Source organism: Ranitomeya variabilis, chromosome 4 (genome assembly GCF_051348905.1).
Source record: "Ranitomeya variabilis isolate aRanVar5 chromosome 4, aRanVar5.hap1, whole genome shotgun sequence".
NCBI classification, from domain to species: Eukaryota; Metazoa; Chordata; class Amphibia; order Anura; family Dendrobatidae; genus Ranitomeya; species Ranitomeya variabilis.
This window is the reverse complement of record NC_135235.1, coordinates 25,254,643-25,268,641: the sequence shown is the minus strand read 5'-3', so window position 1 is coordinate 25,268,641 and position 13,999 is coordinate 25,254,643. Positions and strand designations below refer to the sequence as shown.

Below are 13,999 nucleotides of genomic sequence, written 5' to 3'. Positions count from 1 at the left end.
TTCTGCTCTCCCGACCGATCCCGCTCCCGCGACCGCTCCTCACCCCAACAACAATAACCGGTTCCTCTCAGCAGAGATGGTGGTCCTCACCCCCGACACGATGGGGAAGTTGGTACCTCCATTACCGACCAAGATGAGAGAACCCATAGATGTGAGCTCAGACGGGGTGATCCTCCAGTGGGACACCCCCTGGATCGGGCCGGATGGAGCTCGGGAGGAAGGCCTCACCCTTGCTGTGCTCACTTGGGAACAATATAAACAATGCCTGATCCTACATTGGAAAAACCGAAAAGAGACCGAACAGACTGATACGCCAAAAGTACAACACCCAAAGCCTGCGCGCGGCAGGAAAGACGTGGTAAAGCGGGGAACTGTGCTGGCCTTTCATCCAAAGCGGGGTTGGGGCTCCATACAAGAACCGGGACTCCCGACTGACGTCTTCGTTACTAGTCACGATGTGAAGACTCCTTTCCGCGACCGATATGGTGACCCACTATTGCAGAGGGGGATCAGGTGACCTACACCCGCCACCGGAGTGCGCAAGGATGGTGCGCTCGGAACGTCCAACGATGTGGGCCTGGGGGGGCGTCACCTGTTGCCTCGACCATGATTGAACCAGACTTGACAGATCTTGCTACTATTGCCACCGTACGCCTTGTTGCGGCTACTGAGCTTGCAGCAAGGGTTAGTCTTCGAATCCAGACACCGGGTGACCTCACTGCACCCGAGAGACCAACCGTTGGCACTGACACCACGTCAACCGGGGACCAGGGGCCGAAGCCTGTACGGTCAGAAGGGGTCCATTATCGGCTGATGTCTAGTAATATACTATGAAGCCCTAAAGGTCGGCAAAGCTGTAAATAGTTAACTGCTTGTCTTTTGATGTGTCTTCCTGCTGTTACAACCCGACTAGGGTTAAACTCTTAAAGGGATCCCTTTGTTTACCCGGGATCCCTTCCTCTGCTTTTTGTTTTTGTTTCCTGTTTTATCATTGTTGAAAGAACTGCTGGATCATGAACACTGCATGATTACAAACTCTGTCATGATTCCCAATGGCAGGGACTTAGGCAAAAAACGGACAAGCTCTAGGAAGGATGGTATCTTAGGTAACCGCGATACTGAACCTAACACGCAACTAAAAGTAGCCAGGGGGTGTGCCTACGTTGTCTCTAGACACCTTGCACCAGCCGGAGATCTAACTACCCCTAGTAGAGGAATACACAGACCTGACTTGCCTCCAGGGAAACCCCAAAGGTTATAGTAGCCCCCCACATATAATAACGGTTAGGCAAGAGGAAAACACAAACGCAGTATGAATATAGATTCAGCAAAGCGAGGCCCTCTGACTAGATAGCGGAATATACAAAAGAGGACTTCGCGGTCACCTCAAAACCCTGAACAGCCATCCTGGAAATACCTTCACTCCGTTGTCAACTCATGACACAGGAGTAGCAATTCCAGATCACTAGAGCTTCCAGCCGCACAAGATATGTAAATGCATGCTGGACAAAACAAACACAAAAAAACCAAAGATTCAACTTAGCTGACTTGCAGACTTGGAGCAGGAAGCAAGCAACAAGGTGCTCTGATAACATTGATTGCCGGCACTACAATGACTGGGAAGCCAGGCTAAATAGGAGACTCCCAATTTCCTAATGGAAACAGGTGCACTGGAAAAAACAAGACACAGTCAACCAGTACCACCAGTAACCACCAGAGGGAGCCCAAAAACAGAATTCACAACAGTACCCCCCCCCTTAAGGAGGGGGCACCGAACCCTCATGAGAACCACCAGGGCGATCTGGATGCGCCCTATGAAAGGCACAAACCAAATCAGAAGCATGAACATCAGAGGCAGTCACCCAAGAATTATCCTCCTGACCGTATCCCTTCCATTTAACCAAATACTGAAGTCTCCGTCTGGAAATGCGAGAGTCCAAAATCTTCTCCACAACATACTCCAATTCACCCTCCACCAGCACAGGAGCAGGAGGCTCAACAGAAGGAACAACCGGTACCTCGTACCTCCGCAACAACGACCGATGGAAGACATTATGAATGGTGAAAGATGCTGGTAGATCCAAACGAAAAGATACAGGATTAAGAATCTCCAAAATCTTATAAGGACCTATAAACCGAGGCTTAAACTTAGGAGAGGAGACCTTCATAGGGACAAAACGAGAAGACAACCACACCAAGTCCCCAACACGGAGATGATGACCCACACGACGATGACGATTAGCAAACTGCTGAGTCTTCTCCTGAGACAGCTTCAAATTGTCCACCACATGACTCCAAATCTGGTGCAGTCTATCCACCACAGTGTCCACTCCAGGACAATCCGAAGATTCCACCTGGCCAGATGAAAAACGAGGGTGAAACCCTGAATTGCAAAAAAAAGGAGAAACCAGAGTGGCAGAACTGGCCCGATTATTGAGAGCAAACTCTGCCAACGGCAAAAAGGCGACCCAATCATCCTGATCAGCAGACACAAAACACCTCAAATAAGTCTCCAAGGTCTGATTAGTTCGCTCCGTCTGGCCATTAGTCTGGGGATGGAACGCAGACGAAAAAGACAAATCAATGCCCATCCTGGCACAGAACGCTCGCCAGAACCTGGACACAAATTGAGATCCCCTGTCAGAAACGATGTTTTCCGGGATACCATGTAAACGAACCACATTCTGAAAAAACAAAGGAACCAACTCCGATGAAGAAGGCAATTTGGGCAAGGGTACCAAATGAACCATCTTAGAAAAACGGTCACACACCACCCAAATGACAGACTATTTCTGAGAAACCGGGAGATCCGAGATAAAGTCCATAGAGATGTGCGTCCACGGCCTCTTCGGAATAGGCAAGGACAACAACAATCCACTAGCCCGAGAACAGCAAGGCTTAGCCCGAGCACAAACATCACAAGACTGCACAAAGGTACGCACATCCCGAGACAAGGAAGGCCACCAGAAGGATCTGGCCACCAGATCTCTGGTACCAAAAATTCCAGGGTGGCCTGCCAACACAGAAGAATGAACCTCTGAGATGACTCTACTGGTCCACTCATCTGGAACGAACAATCTCCCAGGCGGACAACGATCAGGCCTATCAGTCTGAAACTCCTGCAAAGCACGCCGCAAGTCTGGGGAGACAGCAGACAAAATCACTCCATCCTTAAGGATACCCGTAGGCTCAGAATCACCAGAGGAGTCAGGCTCAAAACTCCTAGAAAGAGCATCTGCCTTCACATTTTTCGAGCCCGGCAAGTATGAAACCACAAAATTAAACCGGGAGAAAAACAAAGACCAGCGCGCCTGTCTAGGGTTCAGACGCCTGGCAGACTCAAGGTAAATCAGATTCTTGTGATCAGTCAAGACCACCACCTGATGTCTAGCACCCTCAAGCCAATGACGCCACTCCTCAAATGCCCACTTCATAGCCAAGAGCTCCCGATTACCGACATCATAATTTCGCTCGGCGGGCGAAAACTTTCGAGAGAAGAATGCACATGGTCTCATCACAGAGCAATCGGGACCTTTCTGCGACAAAACCGCCCCTGCTCCAATCTCGGAAGCATCAACCTCAACCTGAAAAGGGAGCGAAACATCAGGCTGACGCAACACAGGGGCAGAAGAAAAGCGGCGCTTAAGCTCCCGAAAGGCCTCCACAGCCGCAGAGGACCAATTGGCAACATCAGCACCCTTCTTAGTCAAATCAGTCAGAGGTCTAACCACACTTGAAAACCCAGTTATAAATCGACGATAGAAATTAGCAAAGCCCAAGAACTTCTGAAGACTCTTCAGGGAAGTAGGCTGCGTCCAATCACAAATAGCCCGAACCTTGACAGGATCCATCTCAACAGAAGAAGGGGAAAAAATATACCCCAAAAAGGAGATCTTCTGAACCCCAAAAATGCACTTTGAACCCTTTACAAACAAAGAATTGGACCGCAAAACCTGAAAAACCTTCCTAACCTGTTGAACATGCGACTCCCAGTCATCCGAAAAAATCAAAATATCATCCAAATACACAATCATAAATTTATCCAGGTATTTACGGAAAATATCGTGCATAAAGGACTGAAAGACTGAAGGAGCATTAGAAAGACCAAAAGGCATTACCAAATACTCAAAATGGCCCTCGGGCGTATTAAATGCAGTTTTCCACTCATCTCCCTGCTTAATCCACACCAAATTATACGCACCCCGAAGATCAACCTTAGAGAACCACTTTGCCCCTTTAATACGAGCAAATAAATCAGTCAACAGTGGCAAAGGATACTGATATTTGACTGTAATCTTATTCAACAAGCGATAATCAATACAGGGCCTCAGGGAGCCATCTTTTTTACCCACGAAAAAAAAACCTGCTCCTAAAGGGGATGAGGATGGACGGATATGTCCCTTTTCCAAGGACTCCTTAGTATACTCTCGCATAGCAGCATGCTCAGGCACAGACAGATTGAACAAACGACCCTTGGGAAACTTGCTGCCAGGAATCAATTCTATAGCGCAATCACAATCCCGGTGAGGGGGAAGAGAACCAAGTTTAGGCTCCTCAAAAACATCACAAAAATCAGACAAAAATGCCGGAATTTCAGAGGGAGTAGATGAAGCAATGGAAACCAAAAGTACTTCCCCATGAGCCCCCCGACATCCCCAGCTTAACACAGACATTGTTTTCCAGTCGAGGACTGGATTATGAGTTTGCAACCATGGCAATCCAAGCACTAAGACATCATGCAAGTTATGCAACACAAGGAAGCGAATCACCTCCCGATGGTCAGGAGTCATACACATAGTCACTTGTGTCCAGAATTGTGGTTTATTCCTAGCCAAAGGTGTGGAGTCGATACCCTTCAGAGGAATAGGAACTTCCAAAGGCTCTAGGCTAAACCCACAGCGTCTGGCAAAGGACCAATCCATAAGACTCAAGGAAGCGCCAGAATCCACATATGCATCCACAGTGATAGATGACAATGAACAAATCAAAGTTACAGACAAAATAAACTTAGATTGCAAGGTGCCAATTGAAAAAGACTTATCAACCTTTTTTGTGTGTTTAGAGCATGCTGATATAACATGAGCAGAATCACCACAGTAAAAGCACAACCCATTTTTGCGCCTATAATTCTGCCGTTCACTTCTGGACAGAATTCTATCACATTGCATAATCTCTGGTGCCTGCTCAGAAGACACCGCCAAATGGTGCACAGGTTTGCGCTCCCGCAAACGCCGATCAATCTGAATAGCCATAGTCATGGATTCATTCAGACCTGTGGGCGTAGGAAACCCCACCATGACATCTTTAACGGCGTCAGAGAGACCTTCTCTGAAATTCGCCGCCAGGGCGCACTCATTCCACTGAGTAAGCACAGACCATTTTCGAAATTTTTGACAATATATTTCAGCTTCATCATGCCCTTGAGAGAGGGCTATCAAGGCCTTTTCAGCCTGAATCTCCAAATTAGGTTCCTCATAGAGCAACCCCAGTGCCAGAAAAAACGCATCCACACTGAGCAACGCAGGATCCCCTGGTGCCAATGCAAATGCCCAATTCTGGGGGTCACCCCGCAACAAGGAAATAACGATTTTAACCTGCTGAGCGGAATCTCCAGCGGAGCGAGATCTCAGAGAAAGATACAATTTACAATTGTGCTTAAAATTCAAAAAACGAGATCTGTCTCCAGAAAAGAACTCGGGTATAGGGATCTTGGGTTCAGACACAGGAGCATGCATAACATAGTCTTGGATATTTTGAACCTTAGAAGCGAGAGCATTTAGGTTTGAAGCTAAACTCTGGATATCCATTTTTCAACAGCAGAGATCTGAGCCATTCAGGGGTTAAGAGGAGAGGAAAAAAAAAAACAAACAGCAGACTGCAATTATGGCTAGACAGAACTTCTGAGTAAAAAAAAAAAAAAAGTGTCAGAAACTTCTTTTTTCTCTCCTTCTTCAGCCAATACTCTTAATACATTAGGCCGGCAATACTGTCATGATTCCCAATGGCAGGGACTTAGGCAAAAAACGGACAAGCTCTAGGAAGGATGGTATCTTAGGTAACCGCGATACTGAACCTAACACGCAACTAAAAGTAGCCAGGGGGTGTGCCTACGTTGTCTCTAGACACCTCGCGCCAGCCGGAGATCTAACTACCCCTAGTAGAGGAATACACAGACCTGACTTGCCTCCAGGGAAACCCCAAAGGTTATAGTAGCCCCCCACATATAATAACGGTTAGGCAAGAGGAAAACACAAACGCAGTATGAATATAGATTCAGCAAAGCGAGGCCCTCTGACTAGATAGCGGAATATACAAAAGAGGACTTTGCGGTCACCTCAAAACCCTGAACAGCCATCCTGGAATTACCTTCACTCCGTTGTCAACTCATGACACAGGAGTAGCAATTCCAGATCACTAGAGCTTCCAGCCGCACAAGATATGTAAATGCATGCTGGACAAAACAAACACAAAAAAGCCAAAGATTCAACTTAGCTGACTTGCAGACTTGGAGCAGGAAGCAAGCAACAAGGTGCTCTGATAACATTGATTGCCGGCACTACAATGACTGGGAAGCCAGACTAAATAGGAGACTCCCAATTTCCTAATGGAAACAGGTGCACTGGAAAAAACAAGACACAGTCAACCAGTACCACCAGTAACCACCAGAGGGAGCCCAAAAACAGAATTCACAACAAAACTAATTGTAAATAGTTTGCACCTTCATAAAGGTGCCCTCTACTGGTTTTACAAAAGAAAGGACTCTTTGCGAAGAAACTGTTCCTGGAAACAGCACCGGAGTCCTTACTGCATACGGACTTGCAGCTTGAGAAGTTGCACTACCTCATAGAGACTTGGTCCCTTCTTAAAGGGGATGTTCACCAATAGCACTTAAGAGTATAATGATGCCTTAACAGAAATAGTAATAATGTTTACATGTAACAGTTATATGTAGTTAGCTAGTTAATTGTAAGAAATGTTTAATGATGTTGCTAGAAGAATGAGGACAGAAAGTGAACCCGTACGGGGTTAGTCAGTGAGTCCTCCTAGGAGCCATACAGAGGTGGCTCAGTGATCTTGAACTAAGAGATGGATGATACGTCCTATACTGTGTATAGTAGTAGAAAGGCAGTAGGCCCGGGCGGAAAGGGGCGGTCCTGCAACAGAACGAGAGGCAGTAGGCCTGGGCAATTAGACAGGCGGTCCTGTGAATATAAAGATGGAAAATGAAGAAAAGTTGCTTAGCCTTATAGTGTTCTATAAGAAGGTCTTTAGTGGATTCAGTGTGTACATCCTTATAGGCAATGTTAAATTATTGTTCAGAAATTTGCACTTAGTAGAATACCCGGTTGGGTAAGAAAAGTTATTTATAGTATGTTACTAAAAAATATTTGACCATGTTTGTAACGTTCAAGTGTCCTCACCTCCCATAAGGGGAAGCTCTGATAAAGTGTACTTGTTATTGCATTCCAAAAATTGTATGTCTTTTTGCTGACATGTATTGTTGTTTTCTTCCCAGTCCAGGAGTACTGGATTTAACCGGGGGGGGGAGTGCAGCGCCCCAGAGTCCTGGTCGTTGCAGTACTGATGCTCCGCCGCTAAGGGGGGCTACGGTACGGCTGATGGCACTGAAGGAGTTCACCTAACCAGATATCACAGACACTAATACACTTCACAGTCTGGCCTCCAGGGGGAGCTACGGGTGCTATGATTAGGCCACTCCTCACAACTTGGTAAAACTGGGGGTTAGATAGGAAGTTAGAGGAGAAGCTGACTGGGAATTGAACAGGCAACATCCTGTGGCAGAGGGTGTTGCGGGGAGAGACTCAGGGGGGTACCTGTCAGGGGTGGGATCCTGGCAGGGACCTAGCGAACAAGAGAGAACGTTACGGGACCGCGCCTGCACTTCCTTGCGGCGGTACCCCAAGAAAGGACAAGAAGCGAGGTGCATTGAGAAGAGTGAGAAACGAGATCAAAGCAACAAGGAGATAAGCCAGTAGGAGTAGTGCTGAAAGATCGAGGCAACATCCTACTGAGGCGCGTAGCCAGGGGCCGGAACGCCGAGGAAGTAATTGACTCCAAGTATTACTTCAAACAGAGGCAGGACAGTTGATTATAGGTTGGCTGTCTCACACAAATCACCTATGAAGACATGGGGGGCAACAGTGGGAGAGGGGCGACTCTAGGGTCCCGGAAGAACTCCAGGCCTACTCGTCATACGGGTGCGTCCTAGCCAAATCATCTGGGGGACGGAGAAGAACATCAGGATCAGTTGTGAGGGAACATCAGAAACAGACACAACAGTTGTGGGGACTTTCCCGTGGTGCTCAGCACGGGAAGACTGCAACATTCAGGCGCTAGTTGGTAGGCACCGATTTCCACCTGCAAAGGGAACTCTGGAGGTGCCATTGGACCGGCCGGTCTCAGCCAGCTCGGTTAGCAGTGCTCTGGATTGAGGATCCTGAAGCCTTCAGTAAAGCGGTAAAGAGACTGCATCCCTGTGTCCTCGTTATTGATTGCGCCTTGCACCACACCCCGAACTGTTATTTCTTTATTGGACACCCCTCTTAGCAGGGTCACAGGCCGGGGTCTAGCCACCGTGACATCGACAGAGCCAGAAGAGAGACCCGGCGCTGAGGATTGTGTAGCCCTGGCTGTGGGGGCGCTCCAGATGTGTCCGGTGTGGTGCAGTATATAGAGGATGTGTCCCGTGCGGTGTAGTATATAGAGGATGTGTCCCGTGTGGTGCAGTATATAGAGGATGTGTCCCGTGTGGTGTAGTATATAGAGGATGTGTCCCGTGTGGTGTAGTATATAGAGGATGTGTCCTGTGTGGTGTAGTATATAGAGGAGGTGTCCCGTGTGGTGTAGTATATAGAGGATGTGTCCTGTGTGGTGTAGTATATAGAGGAGGTGTCCCGTGTGGTGTAGTATATAGAGGATGTGTCCCGTGTGGTGCAGTATATAGAGGATGTGTCCCGTGTGGTGTAGTATATAGAGGATGTGTCCCGTGTGGTGTAGTATATAGAGGATGTGTCCCGTGTGGTGTAGTATATAGAGGATGTGTCCCGTGTGGTGTAGTATATAGAGGATGTGTCCCGTGTGGTGTAGTATATAGAGGATGTGTCCCGTGTGGTGTAGTATATAGAGGATGTGTCCCGTGTGGTGTAGTGTATAGAAGATGTGTCCCGCGCCGTGTAGTACACCCCACTGGGGTTTGAGAATATACAATAGGAGGCATTGGGGCTAAAGTATATACTGTGTCTCACATAGGAGACTCTAGTACTGGAACATAAACATCACATAAGAGTTACTTGGGCTACAGCATATACATCACAGGAGACTGGGGATGGAGCATATACATCGATCCGATAGGAAACGCTTGGGCTGAAGCATATACATCACATGGGAGACTCTGGGGCTGGAGCACATGCTGTACATCACATAGTATACACAGAGGATAGAGCATATACTTCACATAGGAGATGCTGGGACTGCAGCATATACATCACATAGGACACGGTGGGGCTGGAGCATATCCATCACATATGAGACACTGGGAAGGGATCACATAGAATACACTGGGGATAGAGCATATACATCACATAGGAGATGCTGGGGCTTCAGCATATACATTACATAGGAGACACTGGGCTTGGAGTATATGCAATAGACATTGGGACATTGGGACTGGAGTATATTCATCAGATAAGAGTTGCTGTAGACACGGCGGTCAGTGGGCGCTCTCATCCATTGGTCTGGCTGTCTCTAGAAAGACTTCATGGACCAGGGATCATCCCACTGAATACTCGTTCTCCTTCCCTGTGGGCAGAACACTACTCAGATAACACAGGGTGAGGGTAACACGGTGTGGTAAGACTTTATTGGATCACCAACAGTCATTAACATATAGTAGAGTCCCAGCAAGTTCCCAAGATGGTACAAATGACAGAGTCTCACCCTTCTGCTCGCTCGCCAGGGATTAGAACATCTGCGACTTTGAGGCATCCAGGGCCAACCACCTCAACCAGTAGCACCCCGCTTTTGGCAGCACCCACAGATGGGGGTAGCGGAAGCTTAGAAAGCTGACTGAGTACAGTGAGAAATGTGGTCAGGTGACAAGATTGTACCAACCTGGATTCTCCAAACGTCTTTGTGGGCAGTGGAGCAGATCTGTTTTCCACCAGTTGGTGCCATGGTTCCTTGGCTGCTGTCCTGTACAGTCTCACTGGAAACACAGGCAGCTCCCCCCTTTACACTCCACAGCTCTTCTTCCACGGGATTGGGGGAAGGTGGGAGGAGGTAATCTCTCATTGCTAGCTTTCTATTAACCTGCATACTTTGTCCTCCAAGGTTTATAGAATAATAAACTCCTGGGGCTGATACAATAGGTAATCAGCAGGCATTCAACAACTCAACATACAACAAGTCGACATACAGCAAGAGTCAACGTTCAGTCTCATGTGAACAATGGCTCATGTCCCTTGACCTAGTGAACAATACATCTGGCATAATTAAGAATACACACGGTGTTGTCACATGGAGCATATACGTCACAGGAGACACAGGGGCTGCTACTGCTCAAGTCTTTACCTGTGGGACAAGAGCGCATGGCGCTATCTCTGCCCACAAAGTACATCTAGGTGATGGCACTGGCCAATGTTTGGATGCAATCTTTCATTGCAAGAAGGAATTCTAGGGACAGCGGCTGGCAAAGCGCAGCGTCCAGCACGAGCAATGTGGCCCGGGGACCAGAGAAAATGTCATCGCAGGATGCAAAGGGCCCGTGGGCCGGAGGATCCCCACCCCTGACATAGATGATCCGCATTTCTGGGGTTCAGCAAGACAGTCAGATCCACTGTAATTTCATGTAATTATGGAAGATCTAGGATAGATCAGATCTGACGGCAGCAGTTTGCTGTTGGTTTCTATGTAACGGATGTAATATTTATTTTGCCAGTAATTAATATTCTCCATCCACAATCTGTTTTTACAGACGACCGTGTCCTGGGAAGGGAATAAGCTGGTGTGTGTGCAGAAGGGCGATGTGCCCAACCGTGGCTGGAAGCAGTGGATGGACGGGGATCTGCTGTATGTGGTACGTCAGACCTAAGCTCTTCTCATTCCTTTTCTCACCGTTTTGGTCTTCAGTATTTGTTGATAGTGTTGTTTTTTTTTTTATAAACTACAACTCCCAACATGCTCTGACAGATGAGACTGCTGGATGGGCACCATTTTGCCAAAGGGCTTAAAAAATGCCTTCCAAGAGTTAATTTGCTTGTGTCTAAAAAGTGAACTTAAGGGTTGTCATAAAAAGTGGGCGAAGGACTTAGAGTAAGGGCCCCTTCACACTGGTCGATTCTGCTACGATTACGACGCATTTGCGTCATATTCGACATCGCAGTACGAGCTCGTAGCCAGCGGTCACACTCTACGATGTTAACGCTTTTTCTGACGTAGTTGCGATGTGAACGTCACGCGTCGCAATCGTACGCTACCCTTCACACCGCCATAGTCCTACGACTCCGAGCGTGACGTATTACCAGCATGGGCGTGCTAAAACGTCACGCCCAATCAGGAGACAAGTATGCGGAAGCCCAACCCACGTAGTCGCATTACGAGCTCGTATGACCGCCGTCACATACTACGATTTCGACCGCCACAGCGAGACATTTACGACGAAAGAAAGTTCTGCTCTTTCTTTCACATCGTACGATGCTGGGCTGCGTCGCAAATCGTAACGCCATGTCACACTTTGCAACCTCGGAACGAGGACGGATAAACGTCACAAATCGAACGCTCGTTCAGACTTTGATTGCACAGTGTGAAGGGGCCCTAACACGAGACCTCAAGATCAGACTACAGAGTTTATTTGTAGTCTGTCACCATGGCGACACATAAGCCAGCATGGGAACTGTATACAGAAACTGATAGATTATTTTAAATAAAGATTTTTTGCAAATGTGTCTATTATAAATAGGTTACAGTAGTAGTCAGTGATTGGGTGTCGTTAACTTTTAACCCTTTATCCCCTTCTCTTTTGGCAGGAGCTGACTGCGGGGGATGTAGTCTGTATGCAAACCTTCCGCAGAGTATAATGAGGAAGACAGTCCGTAGGATACGTCTTACTTGGTTTTACTATATTGTTGTTCTATGGATATTATTATCTAGTTCAGGAGAAAGCAATGGAGGTCGGTGACCAGAGGACGATGAGTGATCAGTGATAGTCAGGATGACCCCGGTCTCTAGAAGTGGACTCCTCGCCTTAATACTCTGCAGATCTATAACACCGTCATGGATTGACACAAATCCCAATATCTAAAAAGTATAACGGGGTTTTCCTTTTTTTGTCATAAAGCCTAATCATTGTACAGGAAAAAGTTTCCCAAAGTTCTAATAAACTTTAGAATTCTGTTTCAACATTTTCTAGATCTTAGTCTGGACAGGTTCTCATCTTCTAGGTTCGGCTGAGAATGTTCCGTTCACTGACAGCAATCTTGGAACCTGAAATTGTAATAAAAAGTATATTAGAAAGTTGTGGAACTCCTTATTATAAATTGATTATCATATAATTATGTAAGATCTGAATTTTTTTTTTGCACGAAAGAAGCGACCATCATCATTCCTGCGTCACCTAATAAAATGTTTTAAATAAAAGTTATGATTAAACTACTTCGACTCCCATCATGTTTCAGAGCTACAGGGGATCCTTCACTGGCTGGGACTACTGCTCTGTGCTCATTTTGTCTTACAAAAGTGTTTTTCGTAAAACTTTTAGTTGTTTATTGTACTTGTAATAAACTTTGCAGAAATCAATAGTATAGGGTAAATTTTGTAATGTTTCTTATCAGACAAATCTGCTTCTTTCCCCACTTATCAGCCACTTCTCTTTCTTCATGCGTTCTATACTTTATCCCTGTGTCATTTCTCATTATTGCACATCATTTATGGACATCTATGGTGATTTCTTTGCCTGTGTGGATGGATGGATGGGCTGGGACGTGTTCAATACTTATTTCGCTCGCTGTATATGCAGATGCATTTTCTATACAGGTATTTGGGGCCCTTCGTCATGTGGGGCCCGAGGACGGAGTGAAGGAATCTGCAGGAGTGGAAGGAGATAAGTGTCTGCGGAGTCTTATCTGACGGCCGAGTTATTTGAGGGGTCTTGGGTACAGTCAGTTTCAGATATAAGGGGGCTGATCCGTGGTCAGTACATTTTTGGGGATCTGTATGAAGTTTGGGTTTCGGCTTTCTGTTCTGGGTCAGTTTCTTGTTTAAGGGGGTCTGGTCTGAGGGCTTCATTTCATTGGTCTGCTCGGTGGTCAGTAATTTAAGTGGTCTCGTTTGTATCCTGTTCTAGTGAATGGGGACACACAGAATTAGGCTGCCGTCACACTATCAGTATTTGGTCAGTATTTTACATCAGTATTTGTAAGCCAAAACCAGGAGTGGGTGATAAGTGCAGAAGTGGTGCAGATGTTTCTATTATACTTTTCCTCTAATTGTTCCACTCCTGGTTTTGGCTTACAAATACTGATGTAAAATACTGACCAAATACTGATAGTGTGACCGCAGCTGTGCAATACAAGGCCTGTACTTTTCTACATATACACCAGGGGGCAGCAGAGAGCACAGACAGTCCTAAAAAGTCCACAAAACTTTCCCCCTTTGCTCCCATTATCTCCTCCTCCAGACTGATCATCTGCTGTGAACTGGGAAAACTTTCACTTTTGGGAAAACCACCCTGTACAGACAGAAAAATGATAATGTAAGTAGTAACCGAGAGAGAAAAATAACCAGGACACAGATATGGATCCAATAATCCATAATGTCCTGTCAGAAGACGCAATGCTCTGCTGTGGAGGTATGAGACGCAATGCTCTGCTGTGGAGGTGTGAGATGCAATGCTCTGCTGTGGAGGTATGAGGTGCAATGCTCTGCTGTGGAGGTATGAGGTGCAATGCTCTGCTGTGGAGGTATGAGACGCAATGCTCTGCTG

General features: G+C 46.8%; 1 protein-coding gene across 2 annotated transcripts in view; it reads left to right on the top strand.

The window, feature by feature from the left end:
- RBP5 (retinol binding protein 5) overlaps positions 1-12,669 on the top strand; it is a 47,340-nt gene extending 34,671 nt beyond the window's left edge. For both annotated transcript variants that reach the window (XM_077257025.1, XM_077257024.1), the window contains exons 3-4: positions 10,994-11,095; positions 12,045-12,669. In XM_077257025.1, coding sequence (XP_077113140.1) covers positions 10,994-11,095; positions 12,045-12,095 — 153 coding nt within the window. In that variant the 3' untranslated portion in view covers positions 12,096-12,669. The remainder of the gene's footprint in view (positions 1-10,993; positions 11,096-12,044) is intronic.
- The last annotated feature ends 1,330 nt before the right edge of the window (positions 12,670-13,999 follow it).